The sequence below is a fragment of the Ambystoma mexicanum genome, chromosome 6p, assembly GCF_040938575.1.
Source record: "Ambystoma mexicanum isolate Mex_15411 chromosome 6p, UKY_AmexF1_1, whole genome shotgun sequence".
NCBI classification, from domain to species: Eukaryota; Metazoa; Chordata; class Amphibia; order Caudata; family Ambystomatidae; genus Ambystoma; species Ambystoma mexicanum.
In genome coordinates this window covers 1,127,073,714-1,127,099,219 of record NC_090935.1, presented here as the reverse complement: position 1 = coordinate 1,127,099,219, position 25,506 = coordinate 1,127,073,714, and the positions used below count along the sequence as shown (strand labels likewise).

General features: G+C 47.1%; 1 protein-coding gene across 5 annotated transcripts in view; it reads right to left on the bottom strand.

Moving 5' to 3' along the window:
* The window catches only part of PUM3 (pumilio RNA binding family member 3), a 965,563-nt gene that overhangs the window by 768,669 nt on the left and 171,388 nt on the right, over window positions 1-25,506 (bottom strand). For all 5 annotated transcript variants that reach the window (XM_069625739.1, XM_069625741.1, XM_069625737.1 and 2 more), the window contains exon 4: window positions 1,269-1,404. In XM_069625739.1, coding sequence (XP_069481840.1) covers window positions 1,269-1,404 — 136 coding nt within the window. The remainder of the gene's footprint in view (window positions 1-1,268; window positions 1,405-25,506) is intronic.

The following is a 25,506-nucleotide window of genomic DNA, read 5'->3' as shown; positions in this document are numbered from 1 at the left end:
GGACTCACCGTCTTTCCCCACCTGCGACACCAGTGCCCTGTGCGCTGCTTCTTAGAGGGGGGCTAAGCCAGGTAAGTGCCTTAGTTGAGCCAGCAAATCAACCTGCGGTTGCGGTCCTTCAGCGTCTTCTAGGAGAAGCCTTGACAAATCACAGTTGTCCGCAGAATGATTGGGATACAGGCAATATAGACAGTCTGCATGCCCAACCCGTTCTTAGACATTTTTAAACAGCAGGTCTCACACGGCCGAAACAACGATTTCTTCGAGCCCACGGATGACATGCTGGGCCTCAAAATACACAGAACGAAAGCACGTGTAGAATCTAGAGTTAAACACAAGTTGATCCCAACAGTTTGGAGACAGTTGAAATTTGAAGGGAAGCCGCGGGGCAGGCTCTTTACACCAGACGTCCTATTGGTGCAGCCAAAAAGACGTCGATAGGACACTCAGTGTCAAAGTTCTCCATAGTTAAAGTGACCAAGGTTTTCCCAGCGCGACAACAGGAAATATTCACAGCATGTGAATCCATGAAAGACCCAATGCTGGAGAAACTATGTAACCCCGCCAGCACTTTGTGTAAGACAGTGTGTGCTGTGTCTACAAAGTTACAAAAGGTAAGTTAAGTCAATTTCACTTTAATGCTCTTGGAAACAGTTTATCCAAGAGAATGTATTTAAACCTTTGGGAAATCTAAAGGACTTCCCTGTGCCACTGCACTGAAGGTGCTGTACGTCACAATGTAAAAGGATGAAGCCTATGGAGTTTGTCAGACTCCATAACCAAAAGAAACAGTGTTCAAATCAAAGAAAAATACGAGAGAGTGGGAAAAAGGTCACTCTCCAGGATAAACATTTTAATTCCTCAAGTCCAGCAAAAGAGCTGGGGATTTCCAAGGTAGAAGGGAATTAGCACATTCCTGAGAATTCTCCCCAAAAGAGGACTAAATCGACCTAGCAACACTATGTGACCCTTTAGAGTAATCTACCTCAGGAATCATAAATAAGAGCCTGAGCCACTACCCGGTTGGGTGAAAAAGGGGAGTTAAAAAACAAAATGGTCACCTGTGAACAAAAGAGGCGATTGTTGATCAGTTTGACAAGAATTTTAATTTTTTTAAATATTATATAAGCCACCAAATGTTGAGAAAATGCACAAAAAAAGGTGGGGTTTGAGACCAAGACTAAGAAATTCACAATAAGATCATCAATTCTTATGCAACTTTATCAACAGAGGAGAAAAAAAAATGTGGTCTACTTAAGTAGGCTTACCTTCTCACACTTTCCCAAATGTGTTTGGATTTGATGATCACATCATAATTGCTTTTCTCATTCAGCTGCCTGGTGGACTTTAATTCCTTCTTTTTCTTTTTTACATCCTCCCACTTCGGCTTCTTGGCCTCTGATCCTGCAGGTTGTAAAAGAAACAACTTCAATGTCTAATTAGCCATCAGCCAGCCATCGGGTAAGTCCGCAGTTGTGCAGCTCAAGCTTCATTTTGTAAGCATTCTGACATTAACACTAACATTAAGTAAGAAGAACAAGTTACTTACCAACTGTAACGCTCTTTCGATTGGATGTTCCTCCCACATGTTCCTCATCTTCGATATATATCCTTACCTTCAGCTTGCTGCTTCGGAAAATGTTTTCCTCTTTCCACCAGGGTGCGCTTCCCTAGAGGCCGCGGCGTCGGTGTGCCTCGGCGGCACCGGTCAAACACCGACGTCGTCGCATGTATAAAAGCCTCGAGCGTGCCCGCTGGCTTCAGTTCTGTTTTTTCGTATACTGTAGTCAATTGATTTTGATTAATGGCGTGCCCCTTTTGACCCAAGCCTTAAAAGAACTTTGAGTGTAATACACGTAAACTGTACTGTGGGGTTGGTTGGGAGGGTCGATGAGGAATACGTGGGAGGAACATCCAATCGAAAGAACGTTACAGTTGGTAACTTGTTCTTGGAATGGATTGTGTCCTCCCACGTATTCCTCATTTTAGATAGACTCCCAAAGCAGTTTTGTCTCGGAGGTAGGAGTACAGAATTTTTCATGTACAGAATGGAGTACAGATTTAGCAAACAGACTTCCTTGAGAAGAAGTAGAGTCCAGATCATAATGGTATGCATGGATGACTATGTGGCTGCTGCACAAGTGTCTTGTACAGGGACACCCCTTTTTAAGTGCTGTTGAAGTTGCCATGCCCCTGGTTGAGTGAGCTCTCAATCCATCAGTTGGTTCTTTCCCAGCCAATCTATAACATTCTGTTATAGCCAAAATTATCCATCTAGATATTGTTTAGTTACCGCCAGTCCCAATTTGCGTCCAGTGTACCCCACAAAAAGTTGATCACACTGACGTATTTTTGCCAATCTAGAAATGTAGAAACTGAGAGCTCTACTGGGATCTAGTCTATATAGCCGCTCCTCTTTGCTTGCATGAAAAGTAGGTAAAGTTATTTTTTTGTGACAGATGGAAGTCCGAAACAATTTTTGGGAAAAAAGATGTTTTAACTCGAAGACTGTCCTTATAAAAGATAGTGTGAGGAGGACCGCTAGAGAGCGCCTGCAACTCACTTACCCAGCGGGGTGATGTCAATGCTACAAGGAGTATTGTTTTCAAAGTAAGGAGCCTTAGCGGACAAGAGTGTAAAGGCTCAAATGGAATACATGTGAGAAATGTTAGAACCAAGTTCAAATCCCACACTGGATCCTGGAAACGTATTGGTGGAAATACATTGTTTAACCCTTTCAAGAATTGATTTATTAAAAGATATCTTGAAGTAAGATTCGTCTGAAGAGTACTTAATAATGGATAGCGCTGCCAAGTATACTTTTATCGTACCAACCTGGAGCCCCAGATTAGCTAAATGTAACAGAAAGATAAAATTGTGGGGATATTACATTGAAATGGGTCCACATTCTTTTCCCTGCACCAGTTACTGAACTTATTTCAACAACAACGATAGAGATTTGGTTTCTGGCCTTCTGGCCGAAAGCAAAATCTCCATCACGTCATCCGGAAGATCCCAATCCTTGTATCTCAACCTCTCAGAAGCCATGTGTTAAGGTTGAGTGTGTTGACCTCCGGATGGAGAACATGACCTTCCTCTCGCGAGAGAAGGTACTCTTCTTGGAAGACATATTGGAGGGCAGATGGACATGTCCAGAAGGCCCGGGTACCACGTCCTCCTGGCCCAATACAGGGCAATTAGGATCATGGTTTTCATGAACTTTCCCTTATTACCTGAGGGATCACAGGGACTGGAGGGAACACATGCAGAAGAGGAAACTCCTATTCCACTACGAATGCGTCTCCTAGAGCTCCTCTAGGGGGAAATTCCATTGAGCAGTATAGTTCGCACTTCCTGTTGAAACTGGTCGCGAACAGATCCACCTGCAGGGTTCCCCAAAGGGCGAAGATCCCTTGAAGGACTTCCTGAGCTAATTCCCACTTGTGGGAGACTGTACTCTGCCTGCTCAGAGCGTCCGCTGCTGTGTTTTTGCTCTCTGGCTAGATGAATTGCCGATAGAGATCCCTTCTTGTATTGCCCAGAACCAGAGTTGCATCGCCTCTCAGCACAGCGGCAGTGACCTCATTCCTCCTCTCTTGTTCAGGTAGTACATGGCCACTGTGTTGTCCGTCATTATCAGGACATTCTTTCCCCGTACAGAGGGCAGAAAGGCCTTCAGCACTAGTCTGATTGCCCTCAACTCCAAAAGGTTGCTGTGTAGTTCGGACTCCAATGAGACCAACAACCGCTGATTTTCAGATCGTTGGTATGGGCTCCCCACCCCGTGAGTGAGGGGTCCGTCACTACTGTTATCTCCGGCCATGGTTGCCAAAAAGATTCTCCTCTGAGAATATGATGTCTGCAAGCCCACCATTGTAGATCATGTGCTACTTTGGCTGGAACCTGCAACAGATCTGACATTTCCCCTGAGAATTGAGACCATTGAGTTCTGAGAGTCCATTGAAGGGATCTCATTCTCAATCTGGCTTCTGGCACCAGAAAAATGCAGGATGCCATCAGACCGAGCAACCTGAGAAAATCGAAGGCCAGAAGATACTGGGCCTTCTTGTTACGCTCACCTGGCTCCCACAGAGGCGATCTGAACTGGACAGCTGCGGTCTCCACCAATGTGACGCGTAGGGCTGAGATGACAGACTGGACTGGCCCACCTAACTTAGTTTGCTTGGCCCGTAGGAATATTCTTCTGCAAATGGAGAAAGGGAATTAACCACCCGTGGAGTTGAGCGTAAATCCCCCCCCACCCCCACTGTTCTCCCCACTGTTCACCTTTGATGTCCCCTCTTATAGTCTCACCTGATGGTTTGAAAAGATGAGCTCTCCATCCTGCATGGAGCGCAGGGGCGCGTTGATAACCAGTTGCTTCACTGGCTCGAAGGAATTGGTGAGTTCCAGAACAATACTGACTCCGAGATTCCCGGCAAGACGCCGTAAGTATGTAGTTTGGGAGAGTTCAAATGCCTGACTTTCACTCTTGTCCAATTCCTTGCAGGTTGCAGCTTGACCCTAGTGAAGAGTTCCTTGTGGCAACCGGTAATATTCTGGTAAGGATTTGTATTTTCCAACACAGTTCGATAAAATAATGTCAATATGTAACCTGTTGCTTTCTCCCTTATTCAGGTGCTGAGAGAAAGTATGAAGTCTCAGGGAATAATGCCTCCGGCGGTAAAATCAGGTAAGTCTATTGTGGTGAGGAGGGTTCCCCTTGTTAGTCCCTTTGTTTCACCTTGCTGTCCTTTTGTTTCCCCTTAGGGGCCGGGGTTCGGCGAAGATGCAGTGGAAGCTGCGCCGACCTGTGAAGAGGAATAGTACCCCCGGTGGTAAAATCAGGTAAGTCTATAGGGGGGTAACTAATATTCCTCTGTGTATTCCCTTGGCTCACCTTGCTGTTCTCGTCTTCTCCTTGGTGCCAGAGTGCAGCGCGAACATGCGGTGGAATGTGAAGATGCTGTGAAGGCCGGCGAGTTCAGCGCGGCGCTGCAGCAGGCGAGGCGACGCGCATAAAATAACTTTTCTTCCAGCTCGAAGGCGCGATGGATCGGGAATTCAGGTAAGGATCAAAGGTATTGCTCTTGTTCTAACTTTTTCTCCTGCTTTCTCCCTTTTTCTAGGAGCTCCAAACTCGAGGCGGGCGTGGCAGAAGGCTGTATGCAGACTTGCAGGCACGGTGAGCATTACGCTGCTGGATGCAAAATAACGCGAAGCGTGTGCTGGTCTTCGGGCCTGGTTTAAATAGCCTCCAAAGTAGTCAAAGGTAAGTATTCCTCCCCAGCCCCACCCGAGTTATATTAAAAAAAAAAAAAAAAAAAAAAAAAAAAAAAATAGTCCCTAGGTGAAGTAGTCCCTTCCAAGCCTCTTTTGGCTTGGAGCTCTTGCAGCATGGTCTGCATCAGGTAAGTTTTAATCTATGAGCCTTGCGCCTATTGCGCCAGGACTGACTCTCCATATAAGCCTGGCGCCATAGGCGCCAGGACTGCACCCAAATAGCCCCTAGCAGGGGTTGTTGGGCTTGCTTGGGATAACTATGCCTGCTTCCGGGGTTGCTGGACTTGGTCTGGGTCCCCGGGGGTAGGCATGACAATTCTGGAATCTTGTTACCATCTGCACAATGTGGTCTCTTCGGGAGGAGAGGCTTTGCCCGAGCAAGTATCCAGGACTGCTCCAATAAACTGGAGTTTCTGTGATGGCATCATGTTTGACTTATTTAAATTCAGAGAAAACCCTAATTTGTGAAGGAAGTGACAAACCCTGGACAGATAATCCTGGGCTTGCTCCGGGGAACGTGCTCTGATCATCCAATCATCCAGATAGGGGTAGACATGAATCCCCCCCTCTCCTGAGACTCGCTGCCACCACCGCCATCAACTTGGTGAAAACTCTTGGGGCGGAGTTTAACCCAAATGGCAGAACTCGAAACTGATAGTGAGACATGCCAATCGCAAACCTTATGTACTCTGTGCTTGAGATGGATTGGCACATGAAAGTAAGCATCCTGAAGGTCCAATGATACCAACCAATCCTGGAATTGGAGAGCCTGAAGGATCTGAGAAAGTGTGGTCATCTTGAACTTGTCCTTCCTTAGGAACTAGATCAAGTTTCTCAAGTCCAAGATGGGTCTTAGTCCTCTGTCCTTTGGGATGAGGAAATATGGGGAATACCAACCCTTGTTCCTCTCTGCTACAGGTATATGTTCTATTGCACCTTTCTGTAGCAGGGTTAAAACTTCCTGCAACAGGAGCGGATCCGGATGTTTGACAGTTGTATCCCGGGGGTGATTGAGGTTTTAGAAAAGGCAGTAACCTTGGGATACCGTTTCCAGTGCCCAAGCATCTGAAGTAATGCCCCGCCATTCTTCTAGATGCTGTGAGCTTCTGCCTCCCACCAGGGTCTTGTCGGTCAAAACCTCTGGTTCTGTGGTAGCTGCAGCAGCGGCGGCTGAAGGGACAGATGCCGCTGCTGGGGCATATGTAGCACCTTTTCCTCGCCGCCGAGGAAATTTTCTTTGACTGGCCTTTTCGTTATTATTCCTCAATTGGAAAAGGAAGAGGACATAACGACCCCTCCAGGAAGATGAGCCTGTGTAGGGGCGTTGCTGAGGTTGTCTTATAGCGGCACAGAGATTTAGCCGCCGCTTTGGAGGTCTGCAGCTTCTCCAAACTTTCATCCGCCTTGCTGCCAAACAACCTCGAACTGTCAAAAGGCATATTAAGAAGCTTGGATTGCACATCCGGTGCAAAACCAGACTTTCTTAGCCAAGTAAATCTGCGTTGCACCGTGCTGGTTGCCATGGATCTACTGATACTGTCAGCTGTGTCCAAACCTGACTGGAGGCATTCTCCCAAAGCCTCCTTTCCATCTCTTAATATGGCTAGAAAGCCATCACGCTCTTCACCTTCTGGGATGTTTTCAGCTGCTGCTGACATGCAATCCCACTAGGTATGTGAACCTTGCCAAGGTACAGGTTACATAAGTAGACTTCAAAGCTATACTCCTGATGTAAACATCTTCCTAGACCATGCATCCACCTTTTTATCGTCCCTATCTGGAGGGATTGAAGGGTATGCAGCATTTCTTCTGGAAGTGGCTGCTTGTACTACCAGACTTTCTGGAGTTGGACGTTTACTCAGGTATTCTGGATCAGAATTGCAGGGTCTATATTTAGACACTTATTTACTGCCAGGGTGGCTTCAGGGTGTTCCCATGCAGAACTAACCCTTCTCTGCAAGGCAATGTGAAAAGGGAGAATGGGGTCTTGTTGAGGAGTTCCTGATAGTAGATCAGTCATGTCATCATCTTGACAGACTGGTGAACTTCTACCCCACCCCATAAATTCTGTAACTTTATTCATGAGTTTTCAGTAACCCGCATCAGCCTGCTCTGATGGGTCCGGCTTGTCAAATTCGTACTCTGGAGAAGTGTCCAGACCACTTGCAGTCTAAACATTCTTGTAGATCTTCCATTTTTGATTGAGGATTAATTAATTCCTCTGGAACAGATCTTGTACCAAATTTAACACCAGCAGAGGTGACTTCTTCCTCTTCTGATGATTCTCCCTCATAGATAGATGACATGGTCCTGAAAAAGTAATGTCTATTCTCAGATTGAAAAACCTTTTCTGGTAATGTGGGTTTTTCCCCTTATAAAAAGGCTTGGGCGTCAACATAAACGTCGATGGCACCAATGTCATAACCACATCCTTAGACGTCGTCGAGGGAACCTTCGATGACCTAGATGTAATTGTCGAGGGGGTTGCGGAAACTGTCGAAGGAGTTTTCGAAGTTATCGAACGTGAACTCGTAGTTTCCTTCAAAGGAATTTTCGACTCGAGGGCCTTCGAAGTCTTCGATGGCGTTGATGTCGACTGATGACGTATGATGTTTCAACGCCATTTTGTTTCCCTCAACCTTCGATTTATGCACTGAAAGTTCCTTTTCATGAGGTGATCGAGAAGAGTCCCTCGATGGCACCCTCGACGACTTTATCAGCTTTTCTTGTTTTGGACCTCCCTCTGTCACGGTTTTCGTGAATAGGGGCATGGTATTTAGCCTTTTTTGAGGGGGTCTGGGCCGCGTTCTCAAAATTTAGCATGGAAACTCGAAAGGCTTCTCATTTACTCGGGGAGTCATGCTTTGATGGGCATGCCATCACCTCCTCCGAAGATGTCGAGGAGGACGAGGGAGATCGATGCTGTCTTTTTGGATGACTAAGAAGACTCTCGATCTACTCCTCGACCTATGCTTTTTACGATACTTTTTCAAAGACTCGGCCGAGTCTTTCCCTTTCGAAGTAGACTTCGATGAACCCTCCCACATCGTCAGTTTAGCTCTGTATTCTTTCAAGGCTTTATGGGTCATCGACTGGCACGAACCAGTCTTCAATTCGGTGGTCGTAACCGAGGCACCAAAGACAATGTGTTTATCAGACATTTTCTTTCCACACTTAAATCCCCTCTTCCGCGTGGAAGGGTTAGAAGAAGACGACATAGCTTTTTCTTCTCAAAAGATTGAAGCGCTGTTTGAAACGATCCGAAGCGAAGCTAACGGAAAAACGGAACTGAAGCCAGCAGGCGCGCTCGAGGCTCTTATACATGCGATGAAGTCGGTGTTCGACGGCGGCCTCGAGGGGAGCGCCCCCTGGTGGAAAGAGGAAAACTTTTTCCGAAGCAGCAAGCTGAAGGTAAGGATATACATCTAAGATGAAGAATACGCGGGAGGAAACAATCCATTTGAAATACATATTTGGTGTTCCCATGTGTACAGAAACTTCAACACAAAGCGAAAATTGGTTTCTCCAATTAGAACCCAAAAAAGTAAAGAATACCCATTAGTGGGCATTTGAGCATCTAGGTACGGTTTTTTCCTGTCTTTGGTAATCCAATATGGATACTAGCAGGATACAACGCTCCCCCCTTAATTGCCATTAGTATAGACTGATTTCATCTTAAATTTCAATGCATTGAGCTGTGCCGAGGATTTGGATATTGAAGTGGCACTGATGTAAATAAACATAAAATAAATAATGTATTTTGTCAGGAGGTCTTCTTATTGCTCCAAGAAGGCAAGTTAGATCGCTCGTATTGCTGAAAAGCATGTGCAAAGCTACATTTTATTTCATATCTGACCCAAATGAAAAAGACAAACCGGCACCATCAGCCATCCTCCATCTGGAAACACACCAAGGTTTTCCCCCGGGCCAGGGAACAATACGCAGGGATCGAAATGGAGGGAGCTGGGAGCTATTTAGCTCCTGCTTAGCATAGAAGAGGCTGGTTAGCTTGCCAACAACAGCTACCGGAAGCTGGTTTTGGCTCACCATATCAACTGATGCAGAACAAACACATATGTGGATTTAACTGTATTTAAGACAATATGTTCCCAAACATTAGGACACTTCTGTATAACATTTAAAGCAGAAACGGTCATAAATAATGGACAAATTTATAATAAAATATGCAAAGGTTTATTTACAAAGTGCTCCTCGTTCCTTAGAGGTAGCTCCTTGTGACTGTTTAATGCTGTGTATCCAGGAGCTTTTTAGCTCCTACTTATCCAATCCTAATTTCGACCCCTGAAAACGCCATTTTCCATATATGGCCCAGGTGCAGCAAAGCCACTAAAATGGTAATAGGCACAGTATAAAAGCTTCTTAGTCCAACATGTTAGTGCATTAAATGTAGTGGACCAACGAAAGCGAACCACGGTATTGGCCAAAAAGGAAGTGACAAGGTTGCATGGCTGAATGGATTTCATTGACAAAATTACCATCGCTCTGCAGGATTACAGGGAGGTGTAGTGGCTAAAGTGCCTCTTCAGCCTCACATTGCTACTTAACCAGCAGTGATCCCAATCAAGGGTGAAACAGGCCCAGCACAACAGGTACATCTTCAAAGTCTCTTTTGGCAATGTGGGCTGAGGGCAGAAGGTACTCTTCAGAAGATGTGTGAGCTGATAATTGAAACTAGTATGTTGGTACCAAAATAAAAACGTCCAAACGAGGTTCTACAAAAATAGAAACTTTAATCAAAACGAACAATGCACACAAAGTATTAAACATGCAAAAAACTCACCCCTCTTCAGGAATCACAGAATGAAGACTTCATGAATAAAAGTGCAGTCTGGGTGAAGACAGAGGTGCAGGCAACTGAACTGAAGAGCAAATGTCAAAAGTACTTAAAAATGGCTTTAAAAAGGCAAACAGCAGAGATCAGTCACTAGGGCCCCTCAACGTGGGCCAGGGAAACGGGGCCACTGCAAATCTCTTTGGGGCTCTAAACCATTGGATTTGGCGTTCTTGGCACTTTTAATGTGTCAAGTCTGTGTTGAGGCGTTTCAAATGGTTGGTTCCCAGGGGATCATGGGCGTCAAGAGGTTCAGTCTCTGCAGGGATGATTGACTGAAGCGGGTGAGACAGCAGATCAGAAAGTGGCTAGTGTCAAAAGCAGCTCCTTTTCGCAGAAGCTCAAAACCATTGCAAATATGTCAGCCTGCTCAAAAAGGATTGAAGTAGGGATACAGCATCTAGAGCTGCTCCTTGACTTCTGGATGCTGCAGAGACCCAATCCAGGAAAGTCCTGTATTGCTGCACCCCACACCCAGGAATATTGTGGAGCATACTGCAGGGTTCTGCCCCCTCCAATGAGCAGGTACCAGTGTCTAAGGTGTAGTAGGCATGGTTCAGCCAGCTGTTTCTCTCCCCCCCCCCAAATGTGCCCCTGGGATCAGTGGGAAACGGAGCTTGCCTCCGCCTTGGAGCCTCTGTGGCAGAATATTTTGGAATATACTATAATCCCAATAGATTTCCAATGAATCCTTCTGAGAGTCCAAAGATGAAACCAGGGCAGGATTTGCCCCCCTTTGTGTGGACAGTTTTCTAAAGTCCAACTAATGGCTTCATAAAACCATATCTGAGGAAATACAAAAACTTCACTTTTAGTATAAGGCTGTACCACCTGAGAACATTTAGTAGCGTACACCGAGCAGCCAGGCCTATTTTAGGAGGGAGAGAGGGCTGTACATGGGTACAAAGAAATTGTAGCATACATATGGTCCAAAGAAACGCTGATAAACCCTTTATTTTTACAATAAATGGTGTATTTAAATAAAATTAGGCCAAGATAAATCTTGGGAAAGTCAAGTACTATCACATATCACAATTACAAAAACCAACTCAATACTTCTGGTATACAAACCAAAATCTAACCTTATTTAGAATACAATATGCAGTCAAGGTGAGTCAGACCTAATGTAAAACATTCAGAATGGCAATAAGCTAGTCCTGGGGAGTAAAACCATAGTAGATAGACTTTTAGAATACCATAAGTAATTCAAGGGCAGCAGACCCTATAGGTCAGAATATACAGTGTTATTCAGTTATAGAACTTAATTAGACCAACACTGTTACAAGTATATCTTGCAACATATGTAACTTCCTTCCATTATGAATGGATATAGTTAGAACACCAAAGTTACTTTTTAGAACACAGTTCAGAGGGAGTAACAGCTTGTATACTTTCTAGAGGTGTCTTAAGCAACTCATGGACAAGTAGGAACCTAGTGGAACATTTTTAGAAATGCTCTAAAGCAAAAGCACAACCCAACATTAGTTTAAGAAGAGCAGCAGCTATTCCAGGTCGTATAACCTATTGGTATATAAACATATTACACCATTACTATTATAGGAATAGACAGTTTAACCAATGATACTTTTCAGAAGTGTAGAATACAATTCTAGGCCAAGTAAGAACTCTAGCAGACTTAAGAAAGGCAATCAGTTCAAGATAAGGACCCATATACGTTTTAGAGGGGCAATAAGCAACTCAGATACATAATAACTTATTGTTTGAGATATGCGCTAAGCGGTCAGGGGACGCAAAACCCAATGGTACACAGTTATTCAAGGTATGTAAACCCTATTGGTAAGCTTTTACACACATTCCTTTTCAGAATAAGGAGACAGTACAAACACAATTACTTTTAAGAAGAAGAGTGGTACACTAAAACATAGTTTTTAGAGGGGCAAAACTCAAAAGGGCAAGTACTACCTTTAAGACACGTTGTAACATACTCTATTACAGAGAGTACTTTTCACACTGGTTCCATTTTCAAGACAGAAGCCTGATCATTTAGAGTTCTTCCCTATTCTATAGCACGAGTTTTCTCAGAGTCAGAGAAGGGACCCTATTGATCTAGGAGCCAGCTGTAGGCAGGTCAGTAGAAGGTTCAGGTACAGGACAGTCAGAGTTCCAGAAGCTCAGAGTTCATTAACAAAAAAGTGTTCAGTGACTTCGTAGAAGATTCCCTTATAGGGGTCCCGGCATTGGGCATGTACTAATGGTACAGGCAAACTCCCAGACACATGAATCACCCACTCAGCCTCACAGGATCGACACAAGACTTCACAAGTATTACCCAAGCCAACACAGTACCTTAGCAGAGAAGAGCTTGTGTGGATGGCTTCACGCCTGGGTGTCCCTGGAATCGCGATCTGGTGACGAAAGACATTGGCTGGGAACTTGCAGCAGCAGTCGTCAGAAAAGGCTGCCAACAAAGGATTCATCAAGGCTTCTTGCAGCGCTGGATTTGGCGCCCTTTTACAGGAACCAGATGAAACGAATATCGCCAGTCGGATTCTCTTCACTCTCTCCGCCCTGCACTCTGGTGAGTGGACTTAGGGATTCAAATCGTGTCTCTGGAGGTCCAGCAGGAATCCAAAGTTTCAGCTGGATTCAGACTTCAGAAGACGTTGCACTGCACTCACATTCAAGGTCCCCTTGTATTGGCGGTTTGCAGCCCAGGAAGGTCACAGCACGTTGAGGGATGGCTCATTTTGCAGGTCTTCTTGAAACTAGTGGGTCTCACCAGTCTCTGGGTAGGAGTCATCGTTTTCGGGACCCCCAAGGTCGGAAGGAAGGGTTACATCTGGCTCCAGTTACACAGCAGATTCTCCAGTCGCTGGAAATCATTACAGCCATTTCTTCCTCTTCGGATTCCACTCCAGTGGTCAACTTGTCACCAGCTTTCAGAATCTGAGTCTATCAGGAACTACAGTAAAACTTCTGCAAAATCTCCCTGCAGTTTAGAGAAAGTGGCAGTCTGGCAATCAGGACAGCCAGTCCCCCCTCCCCCCCACAACCCAGTGTGAGTTTGTTCCCTTCCGGCAAGTTGAAAGCCAAAGGGCTGCAGAGTTTTAGACTCCTCCATCACTTCCTGATACATTGTATTCCCCAGCACTCCACATAAGGCGGGGTGTGCAGGCTCACTTCTACATAATGTAAAGGGGATGGAAAAAAAAAAAACCTTTACTACTTGGGAACAGTAGGAACTGGGTCCTTTCAGGCGAGCTGAAAGGAAAAGGGCTGCAGAGTTTTGGGCTCCTGCCTTCACAGACATTCTGGAGCCTCAGTGGGGGATACAAAAATTACTTCTGCAGACAAAACTACAAACAAGATCTTTCCCGCCTAGGACAGCAGCAGAAGACAGAAGAAAGGCCAAGGCATAAAATAAACAGTGTCGTATAGCAATTTGCTATGCAATTCTGTAGGTTTGCTACTTAAATTGACACTTGTGTAGCAAAAATAGCCATTTAAGTTGCCTTGTTAAATTAAAGCACAGAACACTGCATTCCTCTCTTGCCCCAGGCGCCTCTGCCTGGTTTTCCTCGGTTCACTGCAGTAGAACAAGTTACTCTCTTACCTGGTAACGTTCTTTCGATGGGATGGTCTGACGACGTATTCCATATCTATGACAGTAATCACCACAGCTGTGCTGCATCGGAAAATCTTCGGCGTCTGCGTCGATACGCCGCCCTCGAGGACCTCCTCCGACGGCACTGGATGGTATAAGTAGGACGCACGACGCCCATAGCCTCAGTTGTAGTTTTTTCCCCAGAACGTGTGGCACCAGTCTTCTGCCAGTCTGACACACAAAGCCTTGCGGAAACGTAAGCTGCAAATCGCATAAGAAATTCTGTAGCGGGGAAAGCAGGGAGGGAGCGATATGGAATACGTCGGACCATCCCATCAAAAGAACGTTACTTGTTCTTGAAGGGGATTGGGTCCTCCGACATATTCCATATCTATGACAGACTCCCAAAGCAGTATCAATGCAAAGAGGTGGGAAAAGAAATTAGAAAACAGAAATTTAGCATGCCCAATCAAATTGCGGAGTAAAGGACCGCCAAAGGCCAGATCCTGCCCCCGGATGGAATCGAGGGAGTAGTGACATACAAAAGTATGTACCGAAGCCCAGGTGGCTGCATCACAGATGTTACGAATAGGAACACCCCTCTGTAGGGCAGTAGAGGCAGCCATACCCCTGGTAGAATGGGCCTGTAAGCCGACCGGAGGGTCCTTACCCGCCAAACGATAACTCAGAGATAGCCAAAATAATCCAGCGAGACAAAGTGTTTAGTCACAGCTTGTACCAAACGCTTTCCAGCGTAACCAATGAAGAGTTGATCGTCCACTCTGACCCGGGACATGCGTGAAATATAAAAGCTTAACGCTCTCCTAGGATCAAGCCTATGGAGCCTCTCCACTTCCTTACCAGGATGTGGAGGAGGATTAAACGCCGGAAGAACAACTTTCTGGCCTAAATGAAATACCGACACCACCTTCAGAAGAAAGGACGAACTCTAAGGACAACCCTCTCCTTATGAAACACAGTGAAGGGTGGCTTAACTGAAAGTGCATCTAACTCACTCACTCTGCAAGCCTAAGTAACCGCAACCAAAAATACAGTTTTAAGAGTTAACAGTCTCAAAGGGCATGAATGCAAAGGCTCAAATGGAGCACCCATCAGAATCCCAACCGGCACCTGGAAAGGTGACGGAGGGAACACATTAGTGAGCCCTTTTAGAAACTGCAAAATTAAAGGAATGTTAAAATAGGAACACTCTTCAGACGGGCGCTTAAATATGGACAGCGCTGCCAGGTAACCTTTAACGGTACCCACTTGCAAGCCCCTGTGGGCCAAAGAAAGCAAAAAAGACAGAACCATGGGAATGTCACATGCAAAAGGATCCACATTCTTAACCCTCACCAGTCGCAGAACTTACGCAAACGGTACAGGGACTTAGTTGCTGGCCGTCTGGCTCAGAGCAACACCTCCATCACGTCTTCAGGGAGGTCCCAATCCTTGTACCTCAACCTTTCAGAAAACAAGTGTGAAGGTTAAGGGATCTGACCTCTGGATGGAGAACCTGACCCCCCCCTCCCGTGAGAGCAGATCGTCTCGGTAGGAAAGACGACGTGGAGGGCAGATGGACAAGTCGAGAAGGTCCGGGGCCACGTCGGAGCAATGAGGATCATCCAGGAACCGAGCCTACATAACCTCTGCAGTACTTGCGGGATGACGGGGACTGGAGGAAAAGCGTACAGCAGTGGGAATGACCACTCCACCACAAACGCGTCTCCTAAGGCTCCTTTTGGAGGAAATTCCCACGAGCAGAACCTCTCGCACTTTCGGTTGACACTGGAGGCGAAGAGATCCACTTGAGGGGTCCCCCAAATGGCGAAGATCCAGGAGAATCTCCTGAGCCAACTCCCACTCGTGAGAGATCGCGCTCTGCCTGCTCAGAGCATCCGCCGTCTCGTTTTAGTCTCTGGCCAGATGAACTGCTGAGATCGAAACATCCTGCTGATTGCGCAGAACCAGAGCTGCATCGCCTCCCTGCACAGATGAAGTGACCCTGCCCCCCCTTTTTGTTGAGGTAGTGCATGGCCACCATGTTGTCCGTCAGGATCAGGACATTCTTCCCCTCGCACAGTCGGCAGAAAAGCCTTCAGGGCTAGCCTGACGGCCCTCAGCTCCAACAGATTGATATGGAGTCTGGACTCCAACAGAGACCGACCGCTGATTGTCAACTCATTGGCATGAGCTCCTCATCCCGTGAGGGATGCGTCCGTCACGATAGTCCCCTCTGGCCAGGGTAGCCAAAATGAGCCCCCTTCATCAGATTGTCTTCGACGGCCCACCACAGACGGTCCTGGGTGACCAAGGACGGCACCTGAACAGGGTCTGACATCCTGCCGGAGGACTGAGACCACTGGAGCTTGAGTGCCCATTGCAAAGATCTCATGCGCAACCTGGCCTCTGGCACCAGAAGAATGCAGGATGCCATGAGGCCGAGCAATCTCAAAAACTCGAACACCGGGAGACTCTGGGCAAGCTGAAACTTGTACACCATCTGCTGAATGTGATGAGTCCCCACCTGGGGAGGAAAACACTGCCCCAGGGACATGTCGAGCACTGCTCCGATGTACTGGAGCCTCTGAGTTGGTGTCAAATAGGACTTCAAGTTGAGGGAGAAGCCCAGCTTGTAGAGGGAGTGACAGGTAACTGACAGATTCAGGACTTGCTCGGGAGAGTGCCCTGATCAACCAACCTCCCAGGTAGGGGTAGACGTGAATCCCCTTTCCTGAGGTGCGCTGCCACCACTATCATGAGCTTGGTGAAGACCCTTGGGGCGGAGGTCAATCCGAACGGCAGGACCCGAAACAAAGTGCGAGTCGCCAACCGCGAACCTCAGGTACTTCTTGTGCTTTGGATGTATCGGCACATGCAAATAAGCATCCTTGAGGTCGAGAGACACCAACCAGTCCTGAAGTTGAAGGGCCTGGAGGACTCGAGAGAGAGTAACCATCTTGAACTTGTCCTTCCTGAGGAGATTGCGCAAACCGTGCAAGTCCATGATGGGTCTCAATCCCCCGTCTTTCTTGGAAATCAAAAAATAAGGGGAATACCATCCCTTGTTCCTCTCCGCTACAGGCACCAGTTCTATGGCGCCTTTCTCAAGCAGGGATTGAATTTCCTGCGCAAGGAGCGGATCCGGACTCTTCAAAGAGATTCCTAGTTGGATTGTCTTGAGGCCTCTGCCGGAAAGGGAGACAGTAGCCGTGTGTTATGATCTCCAGAACCCACACATCTGAAGTAATGGCACGCCACTCTGTAAGATGCTGCGCCAGCCTTCCCCCAAACCGGCAAACCATGGGACATGGCCTCATGACTGAGCTGAAGCAGCTGCGGCATTGCCTGAGGGCAAAGAGGCAACAGCCCGAGCGGCCTTGGCACCTCGAGTACCTTGTTTTCCACCTCTGGCACTCCAACTGTGGCCCCTTTGATTGGCAGGCAGCTCCTCTCGCTTTACCAAAGGATGTGTAATAACGAAAGGAACCGCCCCTCCATTGCTGTCCCCTAGGACGAAAAGGCAAAGGTTGGCGAACTGCAGCACCAAACAACTTAGCTGCAGCTTTGGAGGTCTGCAACCTCTCAAGGCTCTCGTCAGCCTTGCTGCCAAAAAGATGTCCCCCCCCGTCAAAGGGCATGTTGAAGAGCCGGGCCTGCACATCAGGAGCAAACCCAGACTTCCGCAACCGCGCAAATCTGCGCATCATGGTGCTCCCGCCATGGACCAGCTGACACAATCTGCCATGTCCAAACCCGACTGAACGGCCTCCCACATGGCATCCTTGCCATCCTGAACCATGGCAAGGAAACCATCCCATTCGTCCCCTTCGGGACGATGTTCAGCCGCTAAGGAAACAGTTCCACAGAGTGCGTGAAACCTGACAAGGCACAAACCAAGTGTTACACTTCAGACTTCCCCGCGGGCATCCTTGCAAAATACAACTTCTTTACAGGCTCCTCTATGGTCCAGGTACAAGCTACCATGGCGTCTGTACAAACGTCGACGCACTCCAGGTCAACTGACACGTATTGTACGTGGAAGATGTACAGCAAGCCACGCCCCTCTTACGACTATAAAACCACCGTCTTCCAAGGGGTTTGTTGCTGCTAATTAGCGTTCCCAGCTACACGCGGTTTTTGTACCGTTTCCTCTTCGTGTTTCCTTACACGAATCCTATCTGAACTCCTGGTTTTGACCCTTTGCCTGACTTTTGGATTGCCTCGTCTCATCCTTTATTCCTGTCGTGCTCATCTGGTTTTTGGATTCGGAACGCTACTGGATAGGCTCTCTTCTGTGGCGGTTTTTCCCAGCTGCTGCTCTACTATTCAATTGCCGTCTTCTATCCGGATCATCTCAACAGCTACTCAGTTATACCCGTGTACTCAGGTACATTCCTATTGCCTTCCTTGGATATTGTCTTCTGTTGGATTCTGGGACATTGAGTGACTTTTCTTGTGTTGCTCTTAAGTGCATATGAACACCCTCCTGAATTGCACCAACCCGGCACTAGTGCGTCCCTCGTGCCGTTCGGGGTTACTTACCTGTACCAACTATTTTCTCCTGTCGTCTTCAGAATCCTGGACTCCTCTTACTCTACTATCTTATTTCAAGTCAGTGGTTATCAATCCTATAGCTATAGTGGGAACCAATACTGAATTAGTTCAATTCCACTCATTTGTGTTATTCTTATTTTAGATCATTCCCGGGGAAATTCAACTCCACTTCAATATCTATATAGGTAGTTGTCCCATCATTTCATCTGTTCTAATTACTTGCATAATACCAACACTGTCTAATATCTGCATTCTTTTGCAGCATTGGTATTGGCGGTGTGTGTTCTCCCCGCTCTTTTATTCAATTGACATCTCTGTCTGTTCTAACTAAAACAGCAGAGAGGTACATTGTGAAAAAGAGCCCCTCTTTGAGGAAGCCTGAGTCTTGTACTCAGGGGAGCTGGGATGGAAGGCTGAGTTGGAATCTTATACCAACATCTCCAAGGCATTATCTCTGTATCTTCGGCCTACTCGGAGTGGTGAGTAACACTGAGTTGGCCGCCTGAAGCGCCATACCACCTGAACAAAACACTTTCTTCGCCCAGCCGTCAAAACGCTTGTCGTCCCCATCAGGAGGGATGGTAGGATACGACGCCTGCTTTGCCGGGGCCGTAGCCGCCTGCACCACCAAACTCTCCGGAGTGGGGTGCTTGGTCAAGTAGCAGGGGTCGCTACTGGCTGGGCGGTATTTTCGCGGCAAAGACTTGCCCACTGCCGGGAGACTCTCCGGAGCAGTCCAAGCCGCCGCCACCCTCCTCTGTAGAGCCATATGGAACGGCAGTACCGGGTCAGTTGGTGGACCTTGGTCGAGGATATCCGTAAGGTCATCCTGAAGAAAATCCCCTGGGGGAGCAGACCACCAGTACTTGGTGACCCTGGACATAAGGCGCCTGTACGAGGAGTCGGCATGAGTGCCAGGCTCAGGTCTACAAAACTCCACCTCCGGAGAGGTGTCCAGCCCACTGGCATCGTGCAGGGACTGCCGCAGGTCCTCAATTTGGCTATGGCCCGAGAGAATCTCGTCCAGCACCGTATCCGGAACCATGCCATCATCAGAGCCCTCATCCATAAACTCAAGCTGGCGTTAAGGAGGCACAGAATGTGGAACAAAGCCATCATTGACCTTTGCCAGAGCCTTTCTAGGTGGTTCCACCGAGCCCCGGGGAACCCCCGTCGAAACCGCATCGAATGAATTGGCATTGATGCCGAACGTGCGCCGACAGCATTGATGGCGTCGAAACAGTCCGAGGCCGGAGCCCCGAGCGTGTCCCTCAACAGCCTGGGCGCCGATGGCATCGACAACTTCTTCGGAGGCAGGGCCTCGAAAGAGTCCATCGACTTCGGCGCCACTGGCGTCGACGTCTTCCTTGAAGACAACAGGTGCACACGATCTTGAGCGCGTCGAGGACCGTGACCTGGAACGTGCATGACGAGAACGATTCCCCTTGTCCGAGCGGGACCTCTCCCGCGAATCGTGCTGACCACCCGAGCCCGAAGGCGTGCGAGCGGTGTCTCGACCGATCACGACCGACCCCACTCGGAGGCGTGGATGGACCAGTGCCCTGCGATTCGAGAATCGCCAACATTTTCTTCCCGAAGGAAGCCCATTCCTCCGGCATTGCAAGCGACCCGCCGACGGGCGGAGTCCTCGGATGAGGACGGGGAAGGCGACCGATGACAGCACTTCCAGGAATGCCTCAAAGAGGCACAGTAGTGGCGGGACCGACTTCGGGACCGAGACCCACTGGACTTCGATGACGAGGCAGAGAGTCGCCCCTCGAATCGTCCGTCGAAAGCCCCGCAGACCTCGACTTCCGTGGCTTGGACACCTTACCTACCGATAGCTTCTTCTTGCGCTCCCGCAAGGCTTTGGACGTGAGCGACTGGCAGTCGATAGTTATCCGTGTCATGGGCCTCCACGAGGCACCAGAGGCAGGCGTGGTGCGAGTCCGTTACTGACATCTTGGACCCACAGTCTCCGCACTTCTTAAAGCCTGGACGATGTGTGGAAGACGAGGTAGACATCACGAAGAAAGACTTCACAATACGAACAGGTTCGAAGAACCGAGAAAGAACAAACTCCAAAGAGTCGAGGCGCGCCAAGATCTCCGAAGCGAACACGTTCGCAGAAAAAACGTAACCGAGGCTACGGGCGTCCTACTTATAACATCCAGTGACGTCGGAGGAGGTCCTCGAGGGCGGCGTATCGAGGTCATCGACGCAGGAGCCGAAGATTTTCCGAAGCAGCACAGCTGTGGTGATTACTGTCAAAGATATAAGTCGGAGGACCCAATCTCCTCAAAATCACCTTTTGGTGATTAAACATTTTTGAAAACTTACAGGATTACACAGCCAAATAAATTTGATGACAAACCTAGTTCTAGGACTGGTTGCATACATCTGCAACTGGTGCTCGGCCCATGAGCTGAACCCATACTTTGGTGTATTATATCTCGTTACCCTGTTGCTTTATACCAGCTAGCCTGAAAACGAGATGGCCACAAACTGTTTGTCCAGTTCTCTGCCTGCTACACCATCCACTCTGCTTAGTCTCTTACTGTCCTCTTACGTAATGAACACACAAAACTAACTGCATAAAGTAGTGATCAATCGTTCCATCCAGTCTGCAGAACTACAGATCTGCTGCAATACTATCCACCGTATTTAGCCTCCGGAGCTCACTTTGCTCTACGATTATGATTACCTTGTATAACAGCACAGGCATGAGAGGGGGCCAAACTGTTTTCAGAGCCGTTTCATTGCATCTATTTGTGCCCATTCAGCTAACCTTTTTCAGACACTCATCCAGGGCACGCAAAGTCTACTCGCCCACTAGCATGATCAAGTAGATTTTATGACAGGCAGTACCATTTGCAGTAGGAACTTATTTAATATTTACTTGGTTTCCTGTAAATGTGAAATAAAAATGTCACTGTGCAAAACTGGCCTCTGGGTGGCAGCGGTGTGCTCGTTTTGTTTATTTATATTGCACACCAGACCCAAGGGTATTAGGGTGTGCCAAACAAAGCAGGGGTTTGGTGACTTATGCCATTTTACAGAAAGCACATTTACATTGTCTGTCATCTATTGCATGTCTCTTAGGTCGAGTAGGTAAACTAAGTTTCTAGACCTGCTGGTCTAGCAGACTTTTAAAGAATGTTCAAGGCCTGTCTCTTTCACCAATGTCTTACTTAAGCGGTACACAAAAATACTGTTTTGTTCCTTGTTTTATGTGCTATGTACAAACAACTTCTGGTGACAAAAATATTAGTATACCATTGCTAATGAAGAACATTTTAATTAGCAAACTCTGCTAATCAATTTTTGAAACCAATTCATGCCTTGGATGCTTAAAAATGGCAAAAAAAAGAGCTCACCATTCTAGCACAATGGTGACCCTCCTATGCATTACTGCAACTGATTGGACAGCCTGCGAGTAATAGGACTAAAAAGTCATTGACGTAAAACCAGTCACCAGCCATTCAAGCAAACTTGCAATTGTAACATAAATGTTACCAGGTAAGTAAGAGAGGGGATTCAGTGCATCTCCCCAGCCCGCCACATAAATTGGGGCGATGGCTGGCTCACTACATGAAATGCAAAGGGGATGGGAACAGTAGTTCACCCAAGAGAAATTACAAAAGGAAGACCAAAGGGGCACCCAGCCTAAGCCCAAAACTTAAAGGGAACTATAAATCCATCACTATAGAGACATAAAAAGGTCACCCATAATAAGAGTAAAAAACTAAGAGGAAAAAGATTCCCACTCACCTAGGGACAAGGAAAAATAAATCAAAGTCCAAGCAAAATGTTCTGGGGTTGACGCAGGTCAGGAAGATTTGCTATCAGGAAAATCTGACCTAACACCCAAATAAGGCAAAAAGAAACAGTGGATTAGTATCTTTTTAGTCAGTGGGAAGTCTTAGAGACAAACCTGTGCCACTGCAGTGAAGGTGCTGTGTAACACAAAAAGTTGGGCTCGTGGAGTGGTGTGGCTCCAGAGCCCAAGATATCACAAACAGTAGGAATACACATGGCAAAACAAATGTAAGAGTGGGGAAAAAGGTTCACAGTCTTATCAGGTGGAAAAAATAAACCCCAGAAATCCAGCAAAGCTGCTGAGGGACTCACTAGGTAAGGGAAATTAGCCATAAATGAGAATTCTCCCCAACAGTCACTGCGGCAAACTGTGCTGAGCGGGAGGAGCAACGGCGCCCTCCAGTTGGATGACAGAGGGTGACTGCCAGAGATGGAGGCGGGCAGCAGAATACACCAGCGCCACAGCCATAACGGCACAACAGGAGGATTGCTTCATAACGGGATACCAATCAAGAAGGTACCCGCAACATTTCAAAGTAGAGATCCAAGAGGAAGGGGGGCCCCCCCAGCACAAGTTCGGCCCCTGGCCAGGGTAAGGCAAGACCCAGAACGTGGGGAAGCAGAAGGGAAAAAGACATCAGACCTCTAGGAGCAGTAGAGTAGGTAGCAAGAGAATGTGGAGGCCGACATACGGCGGAGGAAAGAAGGATGGTGACATCGTGCTCACGCAGCAGTGACTTAATATTCACTTGTGTAGAAGCAAAAGCTGTACATCGTGTTCCTAATAAGGGGATAATAGAAAGTAGCACTAACGTGGGATCAGAATACAAATGCTGCTGAAAGCCATTGTTAAACCCCTAAACTTCATGAAGATTTGGTCGCAAGTCTCATTAAGCAGAACGATTGTTGCGAAAAGACATTGAACGTTTAAACCAAAAACCTGTGAAAAGGTGGTTGTGTGCCTATTTTTATTTTCCATGTGAAGAGTGTTCTTTACCCTCTTTATTCATGCAAACAACCATTGTTCATAACATTGTATCTGCAGTTGGAGAGAGTGCAAGCATTGCCCAAGCCAAGAGTATTCCCTTATTGAGATTGAAAGCAGCCTTTCTCAAAGCCAGAAAACGGTCTAACAATGACTGCTCGCCCAATAGAAATTCAATCTTGCCTAAGATACAAATATGCAAGCATTACCCGAAGACAAGAAAGTGGCACCGGGCTTCAGGGTAATTATTTGGCTAACAGTTGGCAAAGTTGGGGAGGGGAAACCTTGCTGCTTATACAGATTACTTGAAGTTGACACAACCTATATTGCCTAAGAGAAAGTTGCAGCTGGAGGAAGAGGTCATAAGGGAAGTAAACAACCTGTGTCAAGAGATCTGGACAGCACACATTTCCAAATTAACATGGATCGAAGCAAAAGAAGCTCCAGTAAAGGTGCAGGCGCAAGAATATCAAATGTGCCTTCAATGAGTTGGAACTGTTCCTGTAGGGAAGAACAAATGTAACAAGACTTTGTATATTTCAGATCTCCAAAAACATACTGCATCACATGTAGACATGTATTGGGTGTACGGTCAGCAGGCGTTATTTGCACCTCAAACCATCGGGGAGGGGCACATGCTCCTTAGCCACCCTGCATTCTGCGATCCTTGTGGTTCCCCAGGCGCATCTTCGGACAGCATTGAACACTGGCGTAAAGCACCCAAAATATCCCACGCCCCAGCTCCCACAACTAGGAAGAAATAAACGCTCATTCAGACGACAGAAGAGGCGCTCAAACTGGTGTCTAGTCATAATTTCGAATGAAAAATTTCGATAGACAAAAAAGTCGAATCAAAAATGTCGAATTATTTTTTTTTCGATATTTTTTTTGGCTCTAGTTTATATAAAAAAAAGTTTAAAAAAAGGGGTTGGGGAACCCCCCCATTTCGAAAAAAAAAAACAATCAAAAAAAATTCGACTTTTTTTTCCGACTTTTTGACTTTCGAGATTTTTGTATTCGAAATTATGTCTATAAGCCGCTCAAACTACTTATCGGAGCATTCTTCCAAGTTGATAAAATAAAATCGGCTATACAACAAGGCTGGAGTGTTCTTCGCGTCAATACTGCTACCAGGTGTGCAGGCAGCCACAAATGCAACATGGCTGCAAATAGTAAGGTGGAGGAGATGCAGTTGGCCAACGATACAGAGCAAGGACTAAATGTGACCAAGAGTGAAATGAGGGCGAATAGGTTGATGACACTCCAGAACCTCTACCTGTTCACTGCCAAAGAAAGGGGGGGGGTTTGCAGGGGGAAAAAATCAGACTAGCCTGCAGTACATCCATACCCCCAAATTAGTCCCTGGCGTAAATTATAGGGGTCCTACATAAGCTGAAGACAAATATGCAAAGAGAAGGTGGAAATGACACTGATGATTGGTTCCATAACATGTTCTCGTGGGCGCCATCCTGGATGGGAGCACTGGGGAAGATACTGGTCCCCATAGTAGTGCTTCTGTAGGTGATGTTCTGCACGTGCCAGATGATCCTTTGATGCTGTGAAACTCCCGAATAGCGCAATGATGGTTTACGATTGGGGTAAATAGCGTTCCTCGTGGTACAAAAAAATGTTTGTGAGATTTGGGAGGCCCATAGACCCCCACCCCCCCCATCCCCTGCCCGTCCAGCAATTGTGGCCACACCCCCACCAGATCCCAGAACTATACTGAAGATTGGGTAGACCTACCTATTGGGATGAGGATGCATTTATCCAACATGTACTCATGAAAAATATGCCCAGGCTGGGGAATGCGTGTAGGGTTTGGGTACCAAAGCAAGGAATTTTGAGGTATGAGGAAGCGCAGAGAATGGCCGCAGAGTCAATGTAGGATTAACTGAAAGGCGGAATATTGGAATGCATGCCCAGCTCCCCTGCCCTCCCCAAGCGGTTTAGACAGAGCAAAATGCTAAGAGTGTACACACACCTGAAGGCTCGCAGGGGCAAGGAGAGGGGGTGTACACAAGGGATAGAGCTTGTGGAAAATGTAGATTTTCCAGATGCTAGGTTTTCTGAGTGATGAAGGGACACTGAATCACAGTCATTTTGGAAAGGCCCCTCACGGTCAGGACCCAGTACTAGGGAATAATAACTGTAGGCCTCAGCAAGAATACCCACCCCACTCCTGCTCCCATCCAAGGCGATAGCGTAAAAGGTTATTCAATCAAGTAAGAACATAGTCCTTTCTTTTATCAAACTGTAGGCCCATGTAATCCAACAGGAATGTGCCTAGCAAAGTGCGGGTAGGTTTGGCCTGGTTTTGAAGGACAATCCCATGAGAAGCAGGGCAGAGGTCTGAAGGTGCCAAAACATGGATCCCAGATTTAAAGCACCCACGCCCCCAAACCCCAGGCCTTTCTGTTTGAACTACCAGAGACTTGCTATCCA